Consider the following 24,196-nt stretch of genomic DNA (forward strand, 5'->3'; position numbering starts at 1 on the left):
ACTCCTGTATCCATCCACGTTAAAAATGGAGGAGCAACTTATTTTACTTCTAATTTCTCTTGTTTTTATGCAGTCATCCAGCACTTAGAGAAAATTCCATTTTTTCCAGACAAAACTTAAATTTTTTTTTTCAATCAAAAGAAAATTGACTAAGTTTCCTAGGAGAAAAAAAAATTCAAACTAGGAAAAGCCTGTTGAATACCAGCTGTAGGAAAGTGGTAATCCAGTCAAACGTACGTTGAGACCTAATTCAGTAGATCGTCTCCTCTCTTTTGGAAAAGAATTTGTCCCTTGAGGGTCTGATTAGAATTTCTGGGATGCATGTACGTGGGTAACTTTGGAGTGTGTCCCACAGCATTGTTTTTCTGGATTATATTTCCATTATTCTGCTTATGGTGTAAAACAAACAAACAGCCGGTTGCTGTGGAGTTGACCCTGACTCATGGTGACCCCATACGTGTCAGAGTAGAATTGTGCTCCAAGGGTTTTCAGTGGCCGATTTTTCAGAATTGGATTGCCGGGCCTTTCTTCTGAGGTGCCTCTGAGTGGACTTGTACCTCCAACCTTTCAGTTAGCAGCCATGCACCACCCAGGGACTCCATTGTATAGAAGGGTCCCTTCGATTCAAAATTGGTAATTTGGTCACTTCTTGCATTTCATAGATTGGTAAGAATTGAAAATGTGGGTTTTGTTAGTCCTGAGGGTTGGAGTTGAGTAACAGCAGGCCGATGATTTTCAGTAAAGGGGCCCCTGGACCTGAAGAGTCAGATCTGTTGGGTAGCACAAAGCTCTAGGGAAGAAGACTCCACTGTAGTTATGTGCTCCTGTTTTCTAGGGGCTTCCTTGACCCCCAGGCCTATCTTGATTGTTTAGACGGCCCAGTTAGTATGGCGTGGACTGGCATGGAAGAGCCCCCCTCTCAGCCCTAGGTTCATGCTGCGTACAGCTCAGTGAGGATAATGCCTTGATGGCCAAAAAAAGGGTTTCTGAAAGTTTCCAGGAAAACCTAAACTGGGTTTCACCTCCTCTGTTTCACATCTTGGCTTGCACAATGTTTGTTTTTTCTTTCTTTTGTACTCTTTCTTAGGGCTGTTATATTAGGTGGTTAATACCTTTTGTATTGATACAGGAAGGAAGGAAGTGGTTAGATCAGGCCATTCATTTCTTTATTTAACCTTTATATCTTCACAAAAGGTGAAAAAACTGAGGACCAGAAAGCCTAAATAACTCATCTACTCTCATAGGGTTTGTATCAGTTGGAATTTGAAAGGACATTTTGATTATAGCACACTGCACCTCAGCAGTTCTCTCCACCATTAATTTATCTGTCCATGCATCCAAAAAAAAAAAAAAAAATTCTACACACACACAGTGAGAGACAAAGATATTGTAGTGAATAAAATAAATACATAAACACATACATGGACTATTGCTCTCAGGAATGCGTGTTGTAGTTTAGTAGACAGACATATTTCACATAGTCATACAAACAGCTATAATATGGCAGTTGTGCTATGTACACTGGAAGAGTGGTCAGTGGTCAATGATGGAGTCATTGACCTAGGTGGAGAGATCAGGGAGGTTTTTTGGAGGAAGTGATACTAGATGGGAGATCTAGGATTTGCAGTTACTTGGACCAAAGGGCTTCCAGCAAAAGCCACAACCTGTATGAAGGCTAGAGGGAAGGTGTGGTGAATTGGATGCTCTATAGGAAAGCTGGTGTGGTTGGGATGCTGAAAGCCAGAGGGAAGCGTGGCACAAGAGGAGGCTGGAGAGTCACGCAGGGACCAGGCCACACAGGATTTTGAGGGCCATGATAAAAATTTGGGTTATCCTCCCGAGAACAGGGGGCCCTGGTGCAGTGGTTAAGCATTTTGCTGCTAACCAAAAGGTAGACAGTTTGAATCCATCAGCCGCTCCTTGGAAACCCTAGGAGGCAGTTCTACTCTGTCCTGTAGGGTTGCTATGAGTTGGAATAGACTCAAAGACTACAGGTTCGTTTTTTTTTTTTTCCCCTGAGAGCAGTGAGGTGCCATGGAGATATTTTAAACAGGGAAGTCATATGGTCAGATTTTGTCAGAATCACTCAGGTTGCAATATGGAAGACAGATTAGAGGAAGCGTGAGGAGAGCAGTCAAGGAGTTATTACACCTGTGCTGGCAACAGGTGATGCGGGCCTGAACCAGGAGGGTGGTGGCAAAGATGGAGAGAACTAGACAAAATTGAAAGACACTAGGAGATGGAATTGAGCAAGTTGGTGATAATTTGGATATAGAGGGTAAGAAAGAGGAGGGTCCTAAGGGTTTTGCTACATTTCTCACTACCGTCTACCAGCACCTACATATCTCCTTTTTTTAAAGGTAGGAAAAGCCAGGGAACAGCATCTTGGGTGAGGTACCAGAAGCTGCAGGGAGTGACGGTGACATTTTGGAACTCCTGGTGTGGCAGTGGCCATTAAGCTAGAATTCATGTTTGTCTATCTAGCCTACCAGCCTCCTTCTCTTAGACAGGAAAATGATTTGAGTCAGAGTTGGCTCAGTGGCAACCAATAGCAAGCATGTGGTGTGTTGTTCTTTTAAGCCCTTTGGAGTAAAACAGTTTCTGGATTTCACCTGCCCTCCCTCTCCGAAATTCATGCTGTAGGCAGACTCAGACGGTCTGTTAGGCATCTCTTGCCACATTCCTGGTCTGCCCTAAGATTCTCCAAGTCGACTGAGCTTGGCTTACTTTTCCATTTGGAAAATGTCTATGGTGTGAGTTAACTGAGTTTCAGTTGGAAGGAGTCTCCCACAGAACTTTGAGAAAATGGGTTTGTTCAACCCTGGCCGCCACCTTTTTCTAAAAGGAGAGAGAGAAACCAGGCTTCAAATATTGAAAATTAAGAGGATGACACATTTCTAACTTGGGAGGTCATCCTGAGTATTGGTGCGAGCTCTGTGAATATGTATTATATGGCACCTATGTGGGCTACCTTGTACATAAACCTGGGCAGAGCTGGACTTGGGGCTAAGGGTAGAGGAAAAGCCAGTTCAAGCCTTAGCAGCAAGATGGTAGATGTCCGGCCTGGAGCCACTGGTACTGCAACAACTCATCAAAAGTCAAATTAAGGGAATAATGCAAGCCTAGTAGATATTTAATGAGAGATTATTTCTGGAGATTATAAGGATACAGAAATTGCAAATAAATCCCTGACCTTTTCTGAGCCTTGGCTCAGTGAAAGAGCTGAATCACCTGCTTGAGGGGATTAAGGACAGCCGCTTCCATCTGGCAGGCCGCTCAGACTTCTGTCAGTAACAAACTCTGCTCAGTGGTGATGGTGTTCTAAACCTTTTATTGGGAAGTTGCTTTTCAGACTAGGAGAGCTCAATTAACTGAGATTATGTATCTACTGGGCACAGATCAGGGCTAATTACCTGGCTGTGGATGCACTGCAGGCCCTAGCACATTAGTGGTGTTAAATAATAAAGCTGTGGTTAATTATTAGTAACCTAATCACCGGGGCAGCAGGAAACTCAAGTGGATGAGAGTAGAAGTCAAACCTGTGTGTGTGTGTGTGTGTGAGAGAGAGAGAGAGATGAAAATGCCTGGGCAATAATTTATACCAGTCCCAGTTTAGATATTTAGAATAATCATTGTTAAACTGTATTTCATGAGTTCTGTGTTGGGGGAACTGGTATTTGGTGTGAATTCTGTTTCTTAACACAATTTTGTCTGTTTACAAAACTGATTATTACCTTCTATATATGTAACTTGAACACATTAGAGGCTAACTGAGAGTTACCTTGACCTCTTAATATTTGTCTTTGCAATATGTAAATGTTATATTTTCTTGAACATAGACAACTAATATATACTAATAAATATTGTACTGCATGTATAATGTGTAAGGCCTTAATATGTAATATCTGTGTAAGATTTATTTCAAGAAAAGGGATTTGCTTGTTTCAAATGAATTGTAGAACCTCTAATGTTAGGTAAGCCAAAGGAGGAATATTTACTTAGAGGTTTAGCTTTGCCATTTTCCCAAAGAAGCAATTGTAGTTGTTATACCAAAAACAAACAAACAAAGACCAAATGTGTTGTCATCAAGTTGACTCTGACTCATAGCAACCCAGTAGGATAGAGTAGAACAGCCCCATAGGTTTTCCAAGAAGCAGCTGGTAGATTCAAACTGCTGACCTTTTGGTTAGCAGCCACTGCACCACCGGTTGATGTAATTTTAATTTTTTCTGGGTATACTTAGAAGGTTCCATTTTATTCATTTCCATTAGGTATTACTTACCTGGGAAAGGCTCTGACTTCTCACAGTTCCACAAAAAAAGTTCAAGAACTGATGTGCTTCTACAGGGGTATATATAACTCCATCCGTGTTTCTTGTTATAAACATTTTGGAAACTTCCTTAAGTACAAAAAGTAATTCCCCTCTCTGACAGGTACTTCCCGGTAGGCTCTAATCTGACTACTGTGTAAAGGACTGAAAATCCACCACTGCACATAAAAAGATGCCCAACCTCATTAGTTATTAGGGAAATGTAAATCAAAACCACACTGAGATACCACTTCACATCTACTAAGATGACTGTAATAAAAAAGGACAGTAATAAATGTCAGCAAGGCTGTGGAGAAATTGGGACCCTCATATATTGCTGGTGGAAATGTAAAATGGCACAGCTACTTCGGAAATCAGTTTGGCAGTTCCTAAAGAGCTAAGCATAGAGTTACACTAAATGACCTAGAAAATCCAATCCCAGCATATACCCAAGAAAAATGAAAACATATATCCACACAAAGACTTGTGCACAAATGTTTATAGCAGCATTACTCATAATGGCCAGAAAGTGGAAACAACCTTAATGTCCATCAAGTGAAAAACAGATAAAGTGTGTTATGTCCATACATTGGACTATAACTCAGCCATAAAAAGGAATAAGTACTGATACATGCTATAACATGATAAATCTTGAAAACATTATGCTAAGTGAAAAGCTAATCAAAAGGGCTCTATATTGTATGATTCCATTTGTATGAAATGTCCAGAATAGGCAAATCTGTATAGGGCCTGGGGTAAGAGCAGAAACAAAAAGTTGACTGCTAATGGATATGGGGTTTCTTTTGGGGGTAATGAGAATGTTCTGGAATTAGGTAATGAGATTGATGCCTACTTTGTAAATATACTAAAAACCACTGAATTGTATGCTTTAAATGGGTGAACTTTATGGTATGTGAATTATATCTCAATAAAGCTGTAATTAAAAAAAGAATTCCAACAGCTATTTGGCCTGGGTATTATAGCTTATTAAAATGGAAAAAAATATCTATGGCTTGAGTTAATTAAGCTTCAATTAGAAGAAGGATTTACATCTGGCTTTCAGGTTCCACTCAGAAAGCTTGAGCCATCACAGTTTGCACAGAGAGTAAATACTTGGTTTATACTGAAAAAAGCAAGGGATTGTGTAAGTAGGCTCCTTACAGCCTTTAAGAGAATGAGAGGAATGGTTTGTACAGCAGGTAGTCTCCAGGGAGAAAAACACTGTTTCCTGGTTCTTTTCTGGTACTTTACTTACTATCCTAGAGGCTGAGTGTGTTTATAATAAGTATCACTTAGCAATAAGTATACATGTAAGTATAAGAGCTATTTTCGTTTGGGAAGGGATGTTTTGGGAAATTAGCATTCTCTTTTAGTTTGATTTTGGGAAATCTCAGTGATTTTTTTAAAAGAATTTTTATCTTCATTGGCTTCAAGTTCATCCAGAAAAGTTAAGAATTGGAGAAAGATTCCATTTGGATTAGATCCAAGATGAGCTTAAGTTCAGTTCCTTTGTCATATGTTATGTGTTTATCTGGGATGATGACAAATCTTTTGTAAAACTCACTTTCTTACTTTGTACCACTTCCTTCTCCACTCTGAGCATATAGATTGTAGACTGCCGTGACCTAATGACCTTAGGAGGTCAAAGATGAACCCAGTCTTAAAGATTACCACACACATCTTATCATTGGGTAACCAAAGCGTGGGGATGAATTTTGGTGGATTTCCAGCCAGGCTGCCAGATTGGAAACTGGTCTTTCACTATGGAAAAAATTGTTACAGTTGATCATTTATTTTCTGAGTGACATCAGTGAGTTGGGAGCAAATGCAGAATCTTTTGATGTTCCACACAGAGGGTTGACTCTTTTGCCTTAGTGGTTCTTCCTCAGGTAGCTTCTTTGTTCTTGGTTGTTTTGATTTTCCTTTATTTTGTTCCCCCATTTTTTCTAGTCACCTGAGCTGGATTATACTTTTCTCTTTAACTCACCATCACATTGAGGGCAGTTTGGTGGTGACTAAGAGCATGGGCTGTGGAGTCAGTCTCCCGTATATTGGCTGTGTGGCTTTGGTCAAGATATTTACCCTTGCCAAATCTCAGTTTCTTCATCTGCAATATGGCGCTAATGGTAATATCATCCTGGAGGACTTGCAAAGATTAAATGAGATAATCCTTAAAGCAGTTACCCAACATATATAGAGCCCTTAATTTGTACTTTTTGAAGAAAACCAACAGGCAGCTAGTCCTATAGCTTTTGTTAACAAATAAGTTTAAAGGATGCCTAGTCAGCAAGGTGCTCGTCACTCTGTTCTGCATTTCTTTCAGTGACTGTGAGAATTAAATGAAATAATACATGTACTTACTATTTTTATAATGATCATAATAATTATTATTCCAGCCATTTTTATCATAAAAGAATATGTGACTACACCAGGGATTGGTATATTCTGGGTAGGCCAAGCCTTGTCCTGGGGTTGATTTGCGTGGCCAGCCTCTTGACTGCCCTCTCTTGCTCTTTCAGTGGCACAGTTGGACAACATTGGCTTCAGCATAATCAGGAAATGCATCCATGCTGTGGAAACCAGAGGTAAAGTAATTCAACAGATGGCATTGTTCTCAGAGAAGGTCATGCCTCTGATGAGGAGTCAGACCTGCTACCTGCTGTTTCCCAATTTTTTTTCATTAACTCCCTAAGTGCCATAGTCTGTGTGCTCTGCGAGTCATATTGCCCTGGGTCAAGGGCTGTCAACTTATTTTGTGTTATTGACCTCTTTGGCTAGTGAAGCCTATGAATCTCTTTTCAGAAGTGTTTTTAAATGCAAGTAAATTAAAAAAAAAATAAAAAAGAATTACCAAGGAAACCAGTTATTGCAATTCAGTTATCAGTGTATCAACATATGTGTTTCTTTGTTAACACATTAAATAACACAAGATGTAGTGGTTGGTCTAATAACTAGCATGATTTGGGAGTATTTCAAGATGTCTGTCACAATTAAAATGTGTTATGAAAGTTCTGTGATTTCTGAGCACGTGATACTGCTAATGTTACTGTGATTTGTTGCCTACATGCATAATGGAAGAAAATGCTTAATTTCAGTTTTAGGTTAGGGAAAATAAAGATGTGATTGCTTTCCCAATAAAGTTTATGGACTCCCTGAATTCTACCCAGTGGACTTCTTGAGGCCCATGGATCCCATCCAGGTAGAGAGAAGCGCAGAGATAAAGCTCCCGACTTCCTGCAGTGGTGCTGCAGTCAGGCCTTGTCTGTTGCACATCGATCTTTCCTGGGTCCACAGGACCAGGGCTTTGAGTTCAAGGAAGCTGGTTAAGCCCAGGAGTTCTCCATCTCCTCCTAGGAGACGCCTCAGTTCTGGCGGTCTGCAGCTCAGAATGCACTGGCCTATTGTACCCCCAGCAAGAGCTGTGAACCATCTTTCCACTGGATTTCATTTGACAGTTATCAAAGTTGTGAACCTTATTTCTTCCATAGCCTCTCATCCCACCAGCTCTTTTTATTTGTTGGAAAGAAATACTGTCTTTTAAAGCAGGTGCCATAACTCATATTAGTTAAGAAGCATAAACTTTTAAAGGAGCTGTGAAGCATCGGAGGGGAGGAAAAGACAAAAGCCAGACCCTCATAAGCTTCTACTCTTATACCTAGTCAAAAGGCATTCTTATCCAAAGGACTTATTTTAATGCAGAAACTTTTTGTAATGTTTGCCTGTTTTTGCTATGCCTTCCTTCAACAAAGAGTTAAGGCAGCTTACCGGGAAACATAAAATATAACTAGCGAGTATAAAGTCAAAATAGGTGAGATTTCTGGGAATCGATCTTGAGGAAATAAAGATATGAGCCAAAACTGAGCCATAAGGATGTTTACACAATGGTGTTGTCAGGGTGAGAAAAACAAACTGGACAATTGTCTCAAAAATTTGTTAAATCAACAGTGTTATATCCATGCAGTAAAAAATACACACCACTAAAATGCAGTGGAAATACATGTATTGACGTGGCAAGATTTTGTATATATAAATATATATTATGTATAATATAAGGTAGAAAATGCAAGTTACAGAACAACTTGTCCAGTATGAACCCTTTGTGGGGGTGGGATAGCTATCATTGTGTTATCAGTCGTTGTCTCTGGTGTTTTCTTTTTTACTGTCTTGCTTTGATTTATCTACTTACCTTAACTGTAGTTGCTAATTTTTTTGAGCATGTATTACTCAGGTAATTTTTCAACAGACGTTTTAATTTGTTTTCCATTAAAAAAAAAAAGAAAAATAGGAGGTACAGGGTTAACCAAGGTAGAGGCATATACTTGCCTGAGGTGGGCCATCTATTTGTCTCTCACTTTTTCAGCAGCTGAGAGCCAAGAGGGAAACCTAATCATTTAAAACAGTTTACAGAGTCTGTGAGATAAATGCAAACCAGTAGCTCAGGCGGACAACTTTTTCCTGATGCAAAACCAGAAAATACATGCAATAAGTAGTAAAGGAAGAAGAGGGTCACCAGTTGGTTTAGTCTCATAGTCTCTACCTCTTTTTCCCTCTTTCCTCTAAAATGAGGCTGGAAATGGTATGTTTTAACTTCTAAAAAACTTTTCATGTAGCCAAACGGGGAAATAAGAACAGTGTGAGTTTAATACCATTTTAGCCTAGATAGGAAGGGTGTGGGTATTTCTCTATCGTAAGGCACGTTTTTACACATGTGTTTATGGTGACCATAGATTTACACACATCCCATACTCTCTGGAGTTTGTTTATGGTTCAGGGGAAGCCAGGATTGTATAAAGTCCCAAGAAGGCACAAGTCCAAAAGGAAAAAGAAGTAGAGACAGTTCAGAAAGGACAAGCCCTTCAAGCTTTCTGTGTAACTGAACAGTAGTTCTGCAACTAAGTACCTTGGGCACCTCTCTTTGTTTTTGACCAGGGGTCCCAAGCCTATGAACCATCCAGAATGATGTGCATGATTTCACAGCTCCTTCTTGGCTGTAAGGTCCTGTCATTCTAGATCACTACCTTTATTCATTAGTTCTACTTCTCTATAGATCTTGTTGAGGAAACTGCAGAATCAGCCTTTTTCCTGAATTTCTTCCAGGAAATTGTGTTTTGACCCAAAGTATTTTGTAATTTAGCACTGTGTCGTATTCATTATCATGTACCGTATACTTATCTAGGAGCTAGGGATGTAATGGTGAACAAAGTAGAATCATTCTTCATACTTAGAGTTTCATTCTAGTTTCAAGAAAAACAAACAAGAAACCAGAAACACAAGATAATTTTAGATATTGTTAACTGATATAAAGAAAATAAAACCAGGGTAAGGGAATGACCAGTAGTGTTGGTTGTGGGAGATTTTAAAGAGGTTGTATTTAAGACCTGGGAAAAGAACATTACATGTATCAGCAAGTGCAAAGGCTGTGAGGTGGGGCATGAGCTTGGTGTACAGGGGTAACAGAAAGGCCAGCATGGCTAGAGCAGAGTGTAGGGCCTTATAGACTATGATAAGAAGTTTGGATCATGATCTAAATGCAATGGGAAGGTTTTAAGAAAAGAGGTAATGTGAACTGACGAGCGGTTTGAGAAGTTCACTTTGACTACTGGTTGGCAAATGGAATAAGATAGGAAGTAGGAGACCAGTTAGTTGAGATGTGTCAGATATGATGGGCCTCGGACTAACAGGAGAAAAGCCATTTTGAACCACTTGGTCTAAATCATCCCCTTTTGTAACTGGTACAGTGGTGATCTAACCCGTGCATTTAAATGAATCAAAGTACTGAGGTGGGTTAGTTCTTGGTTCTCTGAGTGTTTGAAATTAAACCCCTTTAGTCCAGTTGCACATTTCCTTGGTTTGAGTGAAGAAGGTTCTCTTTTTTTTCTTTATAAAGAAGTAGAATATTTACATTATAAATGAATAGACTTTCTAACTTCTCAGTCTTGGCTAACATTCTACCAAATTAAAAAAATGTCCTTACACCTCAATATTTTTATTCTGTAAGATTTTAAGATTTCATTCTGCAATCTATGTAAGACTAGATTGTAAAAGAAAAAAATTTTTTTTATTGCATGAATGTTTTATGCCTTTTTTTTTTACTTTTTAAATTAAAAATTGGTTAAATATGACATATATTTAGAAGTATATATTTTGCATCCTTCAAAACTCTTCAAATGCTGCCTTTGGCAAGAAAAGAGGAAGGTTTCTTCTGCCTCTGATGATTGAACTAACTCAAGGGCTGAAGTGTGCAGCACACCCGTGAAATCCTAGACAGCTGTACTAAATCCCACTCCTTTGCTAAGAGCAGAGCTGAGTGACAGGGGAGTTTAATTAAAGCAGCTTTTAGAAAGGCTGAGAAAAAGAAAAAAAAAAAAAAAAAAAAGCCTATTTGGCTGGGTTGGCCTGCCTTGTGTCCTGATGTGCCTCTAATTAAATCATCGCTCTTTCTCTTCTCAGGGATCAATGAGCAAGGGCTGTACCGCATCGTGGGGGTCAACTCCAGAGTGCAGAAGTTGCTGAGTACACTGATGGGTGAGTGAGTGCAGCAGTGGCCCTGCTGTGAACAGTCACCAAGGAATCAGGGGTGTGGACAGGGTAATGCCCAGAAATCAGCTGCCCCGCTCACCACTTGTCATGGCTGTAGGCATTACTGGAAGAGGTTCTGAGCGGGATTGGACTAAATAAAAAATGCCAGGTCCAAGGTACCACACCCTCTCCATTTGTAGACTTGGCCACTGCTGGTCCAAGTGGTGTGCGGTCACTTGTGACCACCATACCCTATTCTGTCTTAATAGCTCATGACTCCTTCTATCCTCTTTTGAGACAGGTATTTAGTGGGGCACACCCAGTGCCCAAGGAAGGGCGTCGTTCCAGCCTGCAGAGGACCTCAGAGCTCATATTTCCTGTTAGTGAGAAGGTGTCATGCAACCCCCAGATAAATGTATATAACCAGATAATTCTGATCCTCTCCCCTTTGCTTCTAGATTTCAACCAAGTCCTTGTTGCTTGAGCAGCAGAAACTCCTTTGCAGTTGGTGATATAAATAGAAAACCACTATCTCCAAATGTACAGTATTTGAATCAAAAACTCATGAGCCAATGAGCCAAATTTGCTTAGGCTGCAGATTTCCTGTATTTTTAGATATGAATGCAGCCAGCCTTAGTGAATCACATGGATCTAAATGGCAAACAGATCAAATTTCACAGATCGGTGGCTGTAATTCACCCCCAGGCAAGTCCCAGCTGCTCACTTGTTGAGATGGATTGGTGTTCAGGGTCCCAGATCCATGTTCTGGGCAGAGACCATTCTCTTTTTAGTATTTGTGATTTGCTGTCCCAATTTCATTTGCCTTTCCAGTTTCTAAAAATAACGCATCACCTTTTCATGTTTAAGGAAACCTCCTCTCTCATGTCGACCAGAACAACTGTCCTCTCTACCTGTTTTTTGAGAGATGGACCTGCCTCTTGAGTGCGCTAGTGCACCCGTCACAGCGAGATCTGTTTGGAGCTGTGGCTATTTGTGAGGTACTCTTGCATTGAGTACGCATTTTTCGGTTCACGTTCTGGATGTTTTATTTTTAAAATTAAACTTTATTTTGAGATAGTTATAGATTCATATAAAGTTTTAAGAAATAATACAGGGAAATCCCATGTACCCTTAACCCACTTTCCCCCAATGGTAACATCTTGCAAAAGAGTATTACAATATCAGAATCAGAATATTGACATTGATACAGTTGAGATACAAAACAGTTCTGTTACCACAAGGATCCCTCGTGATCCCTTTTATGGCCTCACCTACCTGCCCCCCCATCCCTAACTCCTAGCAGCCACTCGTCTGTTCTCTATTTCTATAATTTTGTCACTTCAAGAATGTTATATAAATGAATCAAACAGTATATAATCTTTTGGGATTGGCTGGCCTTTTTTTTTTTTTACTCAGCGTAATTCCCTCAAGATTTATCCAAGTTTTTGCATGTATTAATAGTTTGTTCCTTTTTGTGGCTGAATAGTATTACATTATATGGATATATCACAGTCTGTTTAACTATTCATTCACCTATTGAAGGGCATCTGAGTTGTTTCTGGTTTTTAGCTGCTATGAATAAAGTTGCTATGAAGGTTTTTGTGTGAGTATAAACTTGTGTTTCTCTAGGATAAGTGCCCAACCGTATAATTGCTGGATTGTGTGGTGATTTGGTTAATTTTTGAGAAATTTGAATGTAAGGAGGAGTTAAAAGTCTAACAGATATCAATCCTCAGCTTGTCTTTCGTTTCTGACAAAACCTGTAGACATTTCTGGAGTGTCTGATTTCTAGAAAAAAATTGTCAAGTGCAAGAGAAAGAGCTGCTCCTTGTCTGTAAAGAGTCCTGGGAAGGGAGGGACATGCATATATTTCAAAGGTGTAATGTGAAACATGAAATGGGCGCCCCCAATGAGCTGGATCTGGAAGATTGAATAGTGAGGGAGAGAGTGGGACAGTAATTTGGACTCAGGGCATATTGCAAGCAACGACGTGGTGGGAGAAAAACTCTAGACAGGCCAGCGATGGCTCTAACAGAAGGTGTTGATTCTATTATTATTATTTTAATATTTGAAAGAAGTACTTAAGGCTGGGGAGCTGGAAAGCTAAGGTGGCCCCATTTGTAGAGAACTTGATAATTATGCTAAGGACTTTGGGTTTCTTCCTTTTCTGTAGGAAGTGATGTTATTAAAGGTTTCTAAGTAGTGGAGTTGTATGCATTAGGACTCTTGCTCATGACACAAGAAGACTATTCAGAAGAGTTTACAGGGGGGAAAAGTGTTTATTTGCTCACATAACTGGTAAGTCCAAGGTGATAGAAGTATGGCAGGGTCTGGTGTCTCAAAAGACATCTTTAAATTTGTTGGAGCCTTTCCCCCTTTTTTCCTTGGCTTCTCATTGTGTGTGAACTCTGCTGGTCTTGGTATTGGCTTTATTTCTAACAGACTTTATTCTCTGTGGGAAAGAGTGTCCCAGATAGCTCCAGCGTTAGCTGGAGCTTGTGATCACTGAAATGAGAGGGTCTGTCTATCCTTTTTTTTATTATGCTTTAGGTGAAAGTTTATAGCTCAAGTTAATTTCTCACACAAAAATGTATACACATATTGTTATGTGAATTAGTTGCAATCCCTATAATGTGACAACACACTCCCCCTTTCCACCCCAGGTTTCTTGTGTCCACCCGACCAGTTCCTGTCCCTTCCTGCTTCTCATCCTGCCTCCTGATAGGAGCTGCCCATTTGTCTCGTGTATCCGATTGAACTAAGAAGCACACTCTTCTTCACAAGTATTATTTTATGTTTTATAGTCCAGTCTAATCTTTGTCTGAAGAGTGGGCTTTGGGAATGGTTTTAGTTCTGGGTTAACAGAGCATCCGGCGATCACGGCTTCGAGAGGGTCTTTCTTGACAATTTTTGCAGAAGGCCCCATGGAGGACTCTGATTGGCCAGTATGGTACCAGTCATATGGCTCATGTCTCAATCTTGGGCTAATAACATGATCCATGGCAGATGGGTCATCTTGGCCAGGCCTGGATCTTGTGCCTGTTTCTGGTTGTGTGTGTGTGTGAATGGGGGTCAGGATTGAAAGGAAAGGGGCATCAGGGGTTAGGTGGTCCATGGACTGAGCAGAATTATTAACAGAATGATGGAGTGCTTCCCTGAAGTAATGGCTGCTGACTGGATTAAAAAACAACAACCAAAAAAAAAAAAAAGTGTTCAACACAAGTAAGACAAGATTAGATTGTAGCTTTAGGAAGATACCCTGGCAGCAATGTGCAGCATGTATTTGATCATGAAAAACATGAAGGAAACAGACAATTTAGGGAAGAGTTACAATAGGTTAGGCAGAGCATACCATATCAAGGGCTAAACAAGATAGCTGTTCTCAGGTCAGGAATAAAGGACAGGCTCAAAATGATTAGAGAGAGAAACTCAACAGGACTTTGTAACCAACTGGTTGTGGGGGAGTGGAAGAGGCAGAGAGGTTTCAAAGATGGCAGAATATTATCTAAAGTGACACTAACGAAAAGAAATACGACGTTTTAAACTGACTTATTAGTTTAAGAAAGAACAGCCTTAGCTCAGTAGTGCTAAGCAAAAAAGTAGTTATGAAAGAATCTTGTTTCTATCATTTCTCTTAGTGACCCTCGAACAAGATATTTGTCCATTTCTCTTCCTCAGTCTTCCCATGGATGGAGAAAGTAATCATGAACATCTGAGAAATATCAGGAAAAGCTAATAACTAGCAGCTGAAAATCACAAGGCCTGCTGCCTCTGCCAGAAGGACATTACAGATGGACTGGAATCCAGAGTGAGGTCCAGACAGAGCTGAGAGATGACCATGGTGCAATATCAAACTAAAAGACGAGATTGGTGTCTGTGATTTTCACTCCTAGTTAGGTTAGCCAGTTCTGAATCTTAGAATTAAAGACTTACTCATTAGGCTTGGAGCCTCAGAACCTGAAGAGGAAGCTCTGTTTCCCTTTCCATTTGTGATCATACTCTTATCAGCATCAGTATTTGGTACTGGTACTGGGCTGGGCTAGCCAAGAGTATAAAATAAATTTGGTTCCTATACTCCAAAACTGAGCTGTCTGGGCTGAGTATGAACCATTCGTTTACTATCTCTTTATCATATATTCATTAGATGCCTTAGTATATGCCAGGCACTATGTAAGACTGGGTATATTTGTCAGAGGCTCTCTAAAATGGATTAGTGTGCTTTATTATTGAAAGTGTGTGTAAAAGTAAAAACCAGCGACTTCTGTTGATCATTTTGAGTTTATGCTTTGCTCTCTTAATCTATCGAGGGACTTAGGTTGAAGAGGAATGTAAGAGCTAGTGCTCTGAGAACATCTACGTTTACTGTTTAGGATTCCTTAAGAAAGCATGCTAGAATTTCCTTGTCTTAGTGTCATACCAAGAGCTACCCTTGATCCCTTCTTCCTAGCAACAGAGGTCATTAGTCTTTGGAGAATGAAAAGGACTTGGGGAGACTTACAAATTCCTAGAAACAGATTATTTTTTTGTGCATGTACCGGGTTTTTGTTTTCCTGCATGTTATGAGAAGATAAATATTTCCAAATTTTATCCTAACATTTGCTTTTGTTTTTTAAATCAACTATATGCTCATACATACCTTTCTGTCTTCCTTTCTCTCCCTATATATTTTAAATCACTTTTTTAAAATTAAAAGTTAGGAATGGTCATTGTAGAAAATTTGAACAAATACAAAATGTAGAAAACCAAAATCCTGCAGAGTGCAGAAAGCCTTTATAGATTGTTTCATCATCTCACTGTTACCTTATATAATATGATATAACATAACATGTTTATACAATTAGATTCTTACTGTGTATATATACTGCTCTTTAGCAGGTCTTATTCATGCAGCACCATACAATGTCTGTTTTCCCATGTTATTCAAGTTCTTCTAGGGTGTGATTTTCTTGGTCACATATTGTATAGACGTACTATGACATTTTAATAAGATCACTCTTACTGGACATTTGGGTTGATTGCCATTTTTCATCTTTCTAAAAAGCACTCAGGTGACTATCCCCATAGGGGCAGAATACAAGGGATTAAGAACATAGACATTGGAGTTAGATAAGTTGCCGTTCCATTGCATATTTGTTTGGCCCTAGACAAATTATTCAAACCCTTCTAGTCTCTCTCTGTGTATGTAATAACAGTCCCTATTTCTGTAGTCTGTTGTGATACATGAATGTTCAGTTGTAAGAAAAGAACATCATGTTGGGTAAAGTGGAGGGCCAGCGAAAACAAGTGAAACCCTCAATGAGATGGATTAACACAATAGCCGTAACGATGGACTCAAACATACCAACAATCATGAAGCTGGTGCAGGACTGGGCAATAGCGACCCCATGTGACAGAGTAGAACTGCCCCATAGGGTTTTCTTGGCTGTAATCTTTAAGGAAACAGATCTCCAGGTCCTTCTCCCGGTGAGCCACTGAATGAATGGGTTCCAACTGCCCACCTTTTAAATAATAGCTTAGCACCTAACCGTTGTGCCACCGGGGCTCAAGTCCAATCTATCAATCTTTTTTTCTAGATGGCTTATGTCTTAAAAGACCTTCACCATTCAAGACTACAAAAAATCTCTTTTGTTTTCCTTAAAATCCATCTGAAATATATTCATGCAGAATGGAAGCTAGCTCTTCTTTTCCTGACATAGTTATCAAACTGGCCAATAGCCATTTAATGAAAAATTTTTAAACAAGTCATTTTTTTGTTTGCTGTAATTCTCAACCTTGAAAAAAAAAATACATTATTTTCTTTTTCCACCTTTTTAATGTTTCTTTGTTTTCTATTTCTTCACATTCTAGGAAAAATCCTCAAACCCGTCACCACACATTCATATCATTCATTTGAATTTCTGCTGGGTTGATTATTTTCTTTGTTGTTTGTAATACACATCTTAATTTCGTAATTGAATTTTTAGTGTCTTCATTGGTTTTGCTTATCCCATCCTTTTCAGTTCTGCTGTCAACCATCACCTTTATTATTTCAGTCTGTTCCTTACTATTTTTTGATGTCTTATTTCACAGCATCCACATTTTTTGGCATTTTATACATACTGTGTACAGAACAGGTACTTTCTGAATGTTATTTCAGAGTATTCCAGTGGTCTCTTTTATGCTATTAAGTATTTCCACAGGCTTTTTTTTTTTTTTAATAATTTTTATTGTGCTTTAAGTGAAAGTTTACAAATCAAGTCAGTCTCTCACACAAAAACCCATATACACCTTGCTACATACTCCCAGTTACTCTCCCCCAATGAGACAGCCCGCTCTCTCCTGCCACTCTCTCTTTTCATGTCTATTTCACCAGCTTCTAACCCCCTCCACCCTCCCATCTCCCCTCCAGGTAGGAGATGCCAACATAGTCTCAAGTGCCCACCTGATCCGAGAAGCTCACTCCTCAGCAGCATCCCTCTTCAACCCGTTGTCCAGTCCAATCCATGTCCAAAGAGTTGGCTTTGGGAATGGTTCCTGTCCTGGGCCAACAGAAGGTCTGGGGGCCATGACCACCGGGGTCCTTCTAGTCTCAGTCAGACCATCAAGTCTGGTCTTATGAGAATGTAGGGTCTGCATCCCACTGCTCTCCTGCTCCCTCAGGGGTTCTCTGTTGTGTTCCCTGTCAGGGCAGTCATCGGATGAAGCTGGGCACCACCTAGTTCTTCTGGTCTCAGGATGATGTAGTTGCTGGTTCATGTGCCCCTTTCTGTCTCTTGGGCTCCTAATCGCCTTGTGTCCTTGGTATTCTCCTTTGATTCAGGTGGGTTGAGAACAACTGATGCATCTTAGATGGCTACTTGCTAGTGTTTAAGACCCCAGATGCCACTGTTCAAAGTGCGATGCAGAATGTTTTCTTAATAGATTTTATTATGCCAGTTGACTTAGATGTCCCCTGAAACCATGGTCCCCAGACCCTTGCCCTTGCTACACTGGCCTTCGAAACATTCACTTTATTCAGGAAACTTCTTTGCTTTTGGTTTAGTCCAATTGTGCTGACCTCCCCTGTATTGTGTGCTGTCTTTCCCTTCACCTGTTCTTATCTACTGTCTAATTAGTGAATGACCCTCTCCCATCCCCCTCCCCCCTCCCCCCTCTCATAACCATGAAAGAATGTTTTCTTAGTTTAAACTATTTCTCAAGTTCTTATAATAGTGGTCTTACACAATATTTGTCCTTTTGCAACTGACTAATTTCACTCAGCATAATGCCTTCCAGGTTCCTCCATGTTATGAAATGTTTCACTCACTGTTCTTTATTGATGTGTAGTATTCCATTGTGTGAATATACCATAATTTATTTATCCATTCATCTGTTGATGGGCGCCTTGGTTGCTTCCATGTTTTTGCTATTGTAAACAGTGCTGCAAAAAAACATGGGTGTGCATATATCTGTTCGTATAAAGGCTCTTATTTCTCTAGGATATATTCCAAGGAGTGGGATCGCTGGATTGTATGGTAGGTCTATTTCTAGCTTTTTAAGGAAGCGCCAAATCGATTCCCAAAGTGGTTTTACCATTTTACATTCTCACCAGCAGTGTATAAGTGTTCTAGTCTCTCCACAGCCTCTGCAACATTTATTATTTTGTGTTTTTTTGATTAATGCCAGCCTTGTTGGAGTGAGATGAAATCTCATTGTAGTTTTGATCTGCATTTCTCTAATGGCTAATGATCGTGAACATTTCCTCATGTATCTGTTAGCTACCTGAATGTCTTCTGTAGTGAAGTGTCTATTCATCTCTTTTGCCCATTTTTTAAGTGGGTTATTTGTCTTTTTGCAGTATCATGTAGATTTTAGAGATCAGGCGCTGATCAGAAATGTCATAGCTAAAAACTTCTTCCCAGTGTGTAGGTAGTCTTTTTACTCTTTTGGTGAAGTCTTTGGATGAGCATAGATGTTTGATTTTTAGGAGCTCCCAGTTATCTAGTTTTTCTTCTACATTCTTTATTATGTTTTATATACTGTTTATGCGATATATTAGGGCTCCTAACGTTGTCCCTATTTTTTCTTCCGTGATCCTTATCATTTTAGATTTTATATTTAGGTCTTTGATCCATTTTGAGTTAGTTTTTGTGCATGGAGTGAGGTATGGTTCTTGTTTCATTTTTTTGCAGATGGATATCCAGTTATGCCAGCACCATTTGTTAAGAAGACTGTCTTTCCCCCATTTAACTGTTTTGGGGCCTTTGTCAAATATCAACTGCTCGTATGTGGATGGATTTATTTCTGGATTCTCAATTCTGTTCCATTGGTCCATGTATGTGTTGTTGTACGAGTACCAGGCTGTTTTGACTATTGTGGCGGTATAATAGGTTCTAAAATCAGGTAACGTAATGCCTCCCACTTTGTTCTTTTTCAGTAATGCCTTATTTATCCGGGGCCTCTTTCCCTTCCCTATGAAATTGGTGATTTGTTTCTCCATCTCATTAAAGAATGTCGTTGGGATTTGGATTGGAATTGCATTAAATGTATAGATCACTTTTGGTAGAATAGACATTTTTATAACATTAAGTCTTCCTATCCACGAGCAAGGTATGTTCTTCCACTTATGTAAGTCTCTTTTGGTTTCTTGCAGAAGTGTGCTGTAGTTTTCTTTGTATAAGTTTTTTACATCTCTGGTAAGATTTATTCCTAAGTATTTTATCTTCTTGGGGGTACTGTAAATGGCATTGATTTGGTGATTTCCTCTTCGATGTTCTTTTTGTTGGTGTAGAGGAATCCAACTGATTTTTGTATGTTTATCTTGAATCCCGATACTCTGTTGAACTCTTCTATTAGTTTCAGTAGTTTTCTGGAGGATTCCTTAGGGTTTTCTGTGTATAAGATCATGTCACCTGCAAATAGAGATACTTCTTTCTCTCCAGTCTGGATGCCTTTATTTCTTTATCTAGCCTAATTGCTCTGGCTAGGACCTCCAGCACAATGTTGAATAAGAGTGGTGATAAAGGGCATCCTTGTGTGGCTCTGTATCTCAATGGGAATGCTTTCAGACTCTCTCCATTTAGGGTAATGTCAGCTGTTGGCTTTGTATAAATGCCCTTTATTATGTTGAGAAATTTTCCTTCTATTCCTATTTTGCTGAGAGTTTTTATCATGAGTGAGTGTTGAATGTTGTCAAATGCCTTTTCTGCATCAATTGATAAAATCATGTGATTCTTGTCTTTTATTTATGTGGTGGATTACATTAATTGTTTTTCTAATGTTGTATCCCTGCATGCCTTGTATGAATCCCAGTTGGTCATGGTGAATTACTTTTTGATATGTTGTTGAATTCTATTGGCTAGAATTTTGTTGAGGATTTTTGTGTCTACATTCATGAGGGATATAGGTCTATAATTTTCTTGTGGTGTCTTTACCTGGTTTTGGTGTCAGGGATATGGTGGCTTCATAGAATGAGTTTGGTAGTATTCCGTCCTTTTCTAGGCTCTGAAATACCTTTAGTAGTAGTGGTGTTAACTCTTCTCTGAAAGTTTGGTAGAACTCTGCGGGGAAGCAGTCTGGACCAGGGCTTTTTTTATTGGGAGTTTTTTGATTACCTTTTGAATCTCTTCTTTTATTATGGGTCTATTTAGTTGTTCCACCTCTGCTTGTGTTAGTTTAGGTAGGTAGTGTGTTTCTAGGAATTCATCCATTTCTTCTAGGCTTTCAAATTTGTTTGAGTATAGTTTTTCATAGTAATCTGATATGATTCTTTTAATTTCAGTTGGGTCTGTTGTAATACTGCCCATCTCATTTCTTATTCGGGTTATTTGCTTCCTCTCCTGTTTTTCTTTTGTCAGTTTGGGCAGTGGTTTATCAATTTTCTTGATTTTCATCAGCTTTTTTAATCTTCTGTTTAATCAAACCTAAGAAGTTTATACATCTTTGCTATTAAATTCGCTGAGGCCAGATTCTCCTTGTTCTGGTACTGTTTTCCTGAATCATATGAGAATCACCCTCATAATGTGAAATTGGAGGGCCGTTGTAAATGATTCCAGCCGCCTTTGTGGCATTTTTAAACCTTTCATTAAGTGTAGACCTTTAAACCTGAATAGATTTCCCCTGGTTCTGCTTTTTGGTCACGGCCCTGGGAAAAGTGGAGTTTAATTCTGGTTTATCTGAAGTATGTTGTGATTCTTGTCACCCTTGTTTTTCCCAGAACCTTCCCTTTTCTAAATCCACCCCCCCCCCCACCCCCGCATATGTAATTTCACTGCCTGGATTGTAATCCTAAAACAGCCCTGGCCGCTCCCAAAGCAGTTTTCTTCATTATGTGTGCTGGGTGGGGGTGCACTGTGGCATCCCTCACTAGAGGTCACGGGACTGTGCTTTAGGGTGGAGGGATGGTTGTCACCTGTGATACTGTTGCTCCAAGTGGGTTTTCCTCAGGGCTTCAGCTGAGCTTTGTCTGCTGAATATTCCTTGTGGCAATAGGGAGAATGTTAACTGAGAGCCTAATTTTCTGTGATGTTGAAACTTCGTGTGCCTTTTCTGTATCTTTATTAATATTTTACTGGGATGGCACAGGTATGCCAATTCAGTGTTGGTATTTTTGCTCATCTTATCCTGTAAATTTTTCCTTTTTTACTAATATTTAAAGAAAGTTATTGCTACAGAGAACATGTAAAAAAATTTTTTTTCCTTTTTTACTAATATTTAAAGCAAAGTTATTGCTACAGAGAACACGTAGGAAGTATTAAATAGCAGTGTGTCAAAGCACCATATCACAGTTGCATGCCTCACCCACTTCCCTATAATCTAGCCATAAACTGTCCTTCCTTATTCCTCTGAGACCTCGAGGGGCTGTGTTCATTTTTTCTGTGCACCTCATTTCCTACCCCTTTTCCCAGAGTAGCATGAGTAAAAGCAATCAAGGATTTCTTTCTGAAGAAACCCTAAAGTAGTAGACATTTTTCATGACAATGCCGGAAACCTAAAGGCTTATCATAGGGACGAGTGGAAACAACCCCAGGCTTTGAAGACTATAGCCTAATGCAAGTAGGGGAGCCGTACAAAGAGTAAAGTTCCAATTATGCCCTTCAGTAAGGACCAGAGGAAACCCTGGTGGCATAGTGGTTAAGTGCTACGGCTGCTAACAAAAAGGTCGGCAGTTCGAATCTACCAGGCGCTTCTTGGAAACCCTGTGGGGCAGTTCTACTCTGTCCCATAGGGTTGCTATGAGTCAGGATTGACTCACCAGCAACAGGTTTGGTTTTGGTTTTTTTGTAAAGGGGAGAAGACAAATGATGACCAGCACTGGGAGATAGTAGACTGCTTGGATGAAGGAATGTCTGTTCTGGTCACTATTAGCCACAACTCTGAGTTCCCAGAGAATGGAGACCGCTGATGGTGGCATCTTCCTCTCCGCTTCTCCCACCACTACCTTTGCTTTATGAGGGTGCTTCAGGCAGGTTTCCCTAAGATAGGGACTTGAGACAGTAAGAGCTTTAAGATCTCAAGACAGAAGCGGTTGTGGATACTCAGGATTCTTAGGTGACATGACTAGATATGAGAAGTTTTTAAGATGTATGATTTTTAGAATCAGAAAGCAATTAGAATAAACAAATTTGTTTATCAAATTGCTAAATATGAAATCTAGTCTTGAAAGAATTATGTGTAGGATAAATGAAGTCTTACTTACACAGAGGATAGCATACTTACATAAACTTCTTCCCCAGAGATGTCATGGAGATGGAGAGTGTGAAAAGGTAAGAGGTTTTAAGAAAAAGACTGATCACAAAAACTATTTATAACTAACTTTTAAACGCAGGGAAGCAAGACCATATGGTATTTCCCAAGGACAGCCATATACATCAGTGGAACGGATAAGAGAGTCCAGAAATAGGACCCGTACGTAAATAGTCAATCGATTTTTGATAACTTGTCAACGTAATTTAATGGGGTAGAGGACAATCTTTTCAACATATGGTACTGGTACAAATGGGCACCGGTACAGGAAAAAAGGAATTTCAACCATTATCTTATACTATATACAAAAATTAACTAGAAATGGGTCATATTCCTAAACCTAAGAGTTAAAACTACATCACTTCTAGGAGAAAATCATTGTGACCTTGGCTAAGGCAAAGATTTGTTAGATAGAACACAAAAAAGCCAGAAGTGTAAAAGAATAAACTGATAAATTGAACTTTATATAATTAAAACACTTCTCTTTAAAAGATTTTTTTTTTTCTTTAAAAGATACTGTTAAGAAAAAGAAAGGACAAGCTACAGATTAGGGGAAAATACTTGCAAAGCATGCATCTGATATATGACTTATGTGCAGAATATAATAAGAACACAACCAACCTAATTTTTAAAATAGACGAAAGATTTGAGCAAACACTTCACTAAAGAAGATATACAAATGACCAAAAAGCACATGAAAAGATTACCAATACCATTAGTCATTAAACCAAAAAACAGACCAGTTGCCGTTGAGTCTGTTCCAACACTCATGGTAACCCTGTGTGTTTTGGAGTAGAACTGCACTCCACAGGGTTTTCAGTGACCATTTTCTTTCAGAAGGCCTTTCTTCCAAGGCGCCTCTGGGTAGATTAGAACTGCCAGTCTTTCAGTTGGAGCTGAGTGCTTAACGATTTGTGCCACCCAGGGACTCCTCATTAGTCGGTAGGGAACTACACACCTAAAAAATGGAATACCACTACACACTTACCAGAATAGCTAAAATTAAAAAGATTGACCATATCAAGTGCTGGCAGGGATCTGAAGCAACTAGAACTTTCGTTTATTGCTGGTGGGAATGGAAAATGCCCCAGCCATTTGGAAAACAATTTGACAGTTTCTTACAAAGTTAGATACTCTTGCTATATGACCTACCCCTAAGCCGTATTACCCATTTCCTCTCCTAGATATTTACTCAGGAGATGAAAAGGTAATCTAAACAAAGACCTCTATGCAAATGTTCATAGCAGCTTTATACATAACAGTCAGAAGTTGGAAACAACCCAAATGGCTGTCAACATTCACTATGGCATATCCATAAAATTGACTGCTACTCAGTAATAGAAGGAATGAACCACTGATACGAGCAACAACATGGATGAATTTCAAAAGCATAATGCTAAGTGAAAGTGTTTGCCAGGGACTAAAGGTGGAGGGAGGGGGTTGCCTATAATGGGTCACAGGGCACTTTTGGGGGTGATAGAAATGTTTTATAACTTGATTGTGGTGGTGGGTACGTGGCTGTATATATTCGCCAAAAATCATGGCACTGTAAACTTAAAAAGGATGGTTATACCTCAGTAAACTTGAATTTAAAAACATGCACACACGCAGGAAAGGATTCTCAACCTCTGTCCTCACTACAGAAATGCAATTTTAAGCAATGAG

At 39.4% G+C, this 24,196-nt stretch overlaps 1 protein-coding gene across 9 annotated transcripts in view; it reads left to right on the forward strand.

Moving 5' to 3' along the window:
* Positions 1-24,196, forward strand: part of ARHGAP26 (Rho GTPase activating protein 26) — a 536,050-nt gene that overhangs the window by 290,766 nt on the left and 221,088 nt on the right. For all 9 annotated transcript variants that reach the window (XM_049873956.1, XM_049873958.1, XM_049873960.1 and 6 more), the window contains exons 13-14: positions 6,829-6,894; positions 10,760-10,834. In XM_049873956.1, the coding sequence (XP_049729913.1) occupies positions 6,829-6,894; positions 10,760-10,834 (141 nt within the window). The remainder of the gene's footprint in view (positions 1-6,828; positions 6,895-10,759; positions 10,835-24,196) is intronic.

This window comes from Elephas maximus, chromosome 2 (assembly GCF_024166365.1).
Source record: "Elephas maximus indicus isolate mEleMax1 chromosome 2, mEleMax1 primary haplotype, whole genome shotgun sequence".
Lineage (NCBI taxonomy): Eukaryota > Metazoa > Chordata > Mammalia > Proboscidea > Elephantidae > Elephas > Elephas maximus.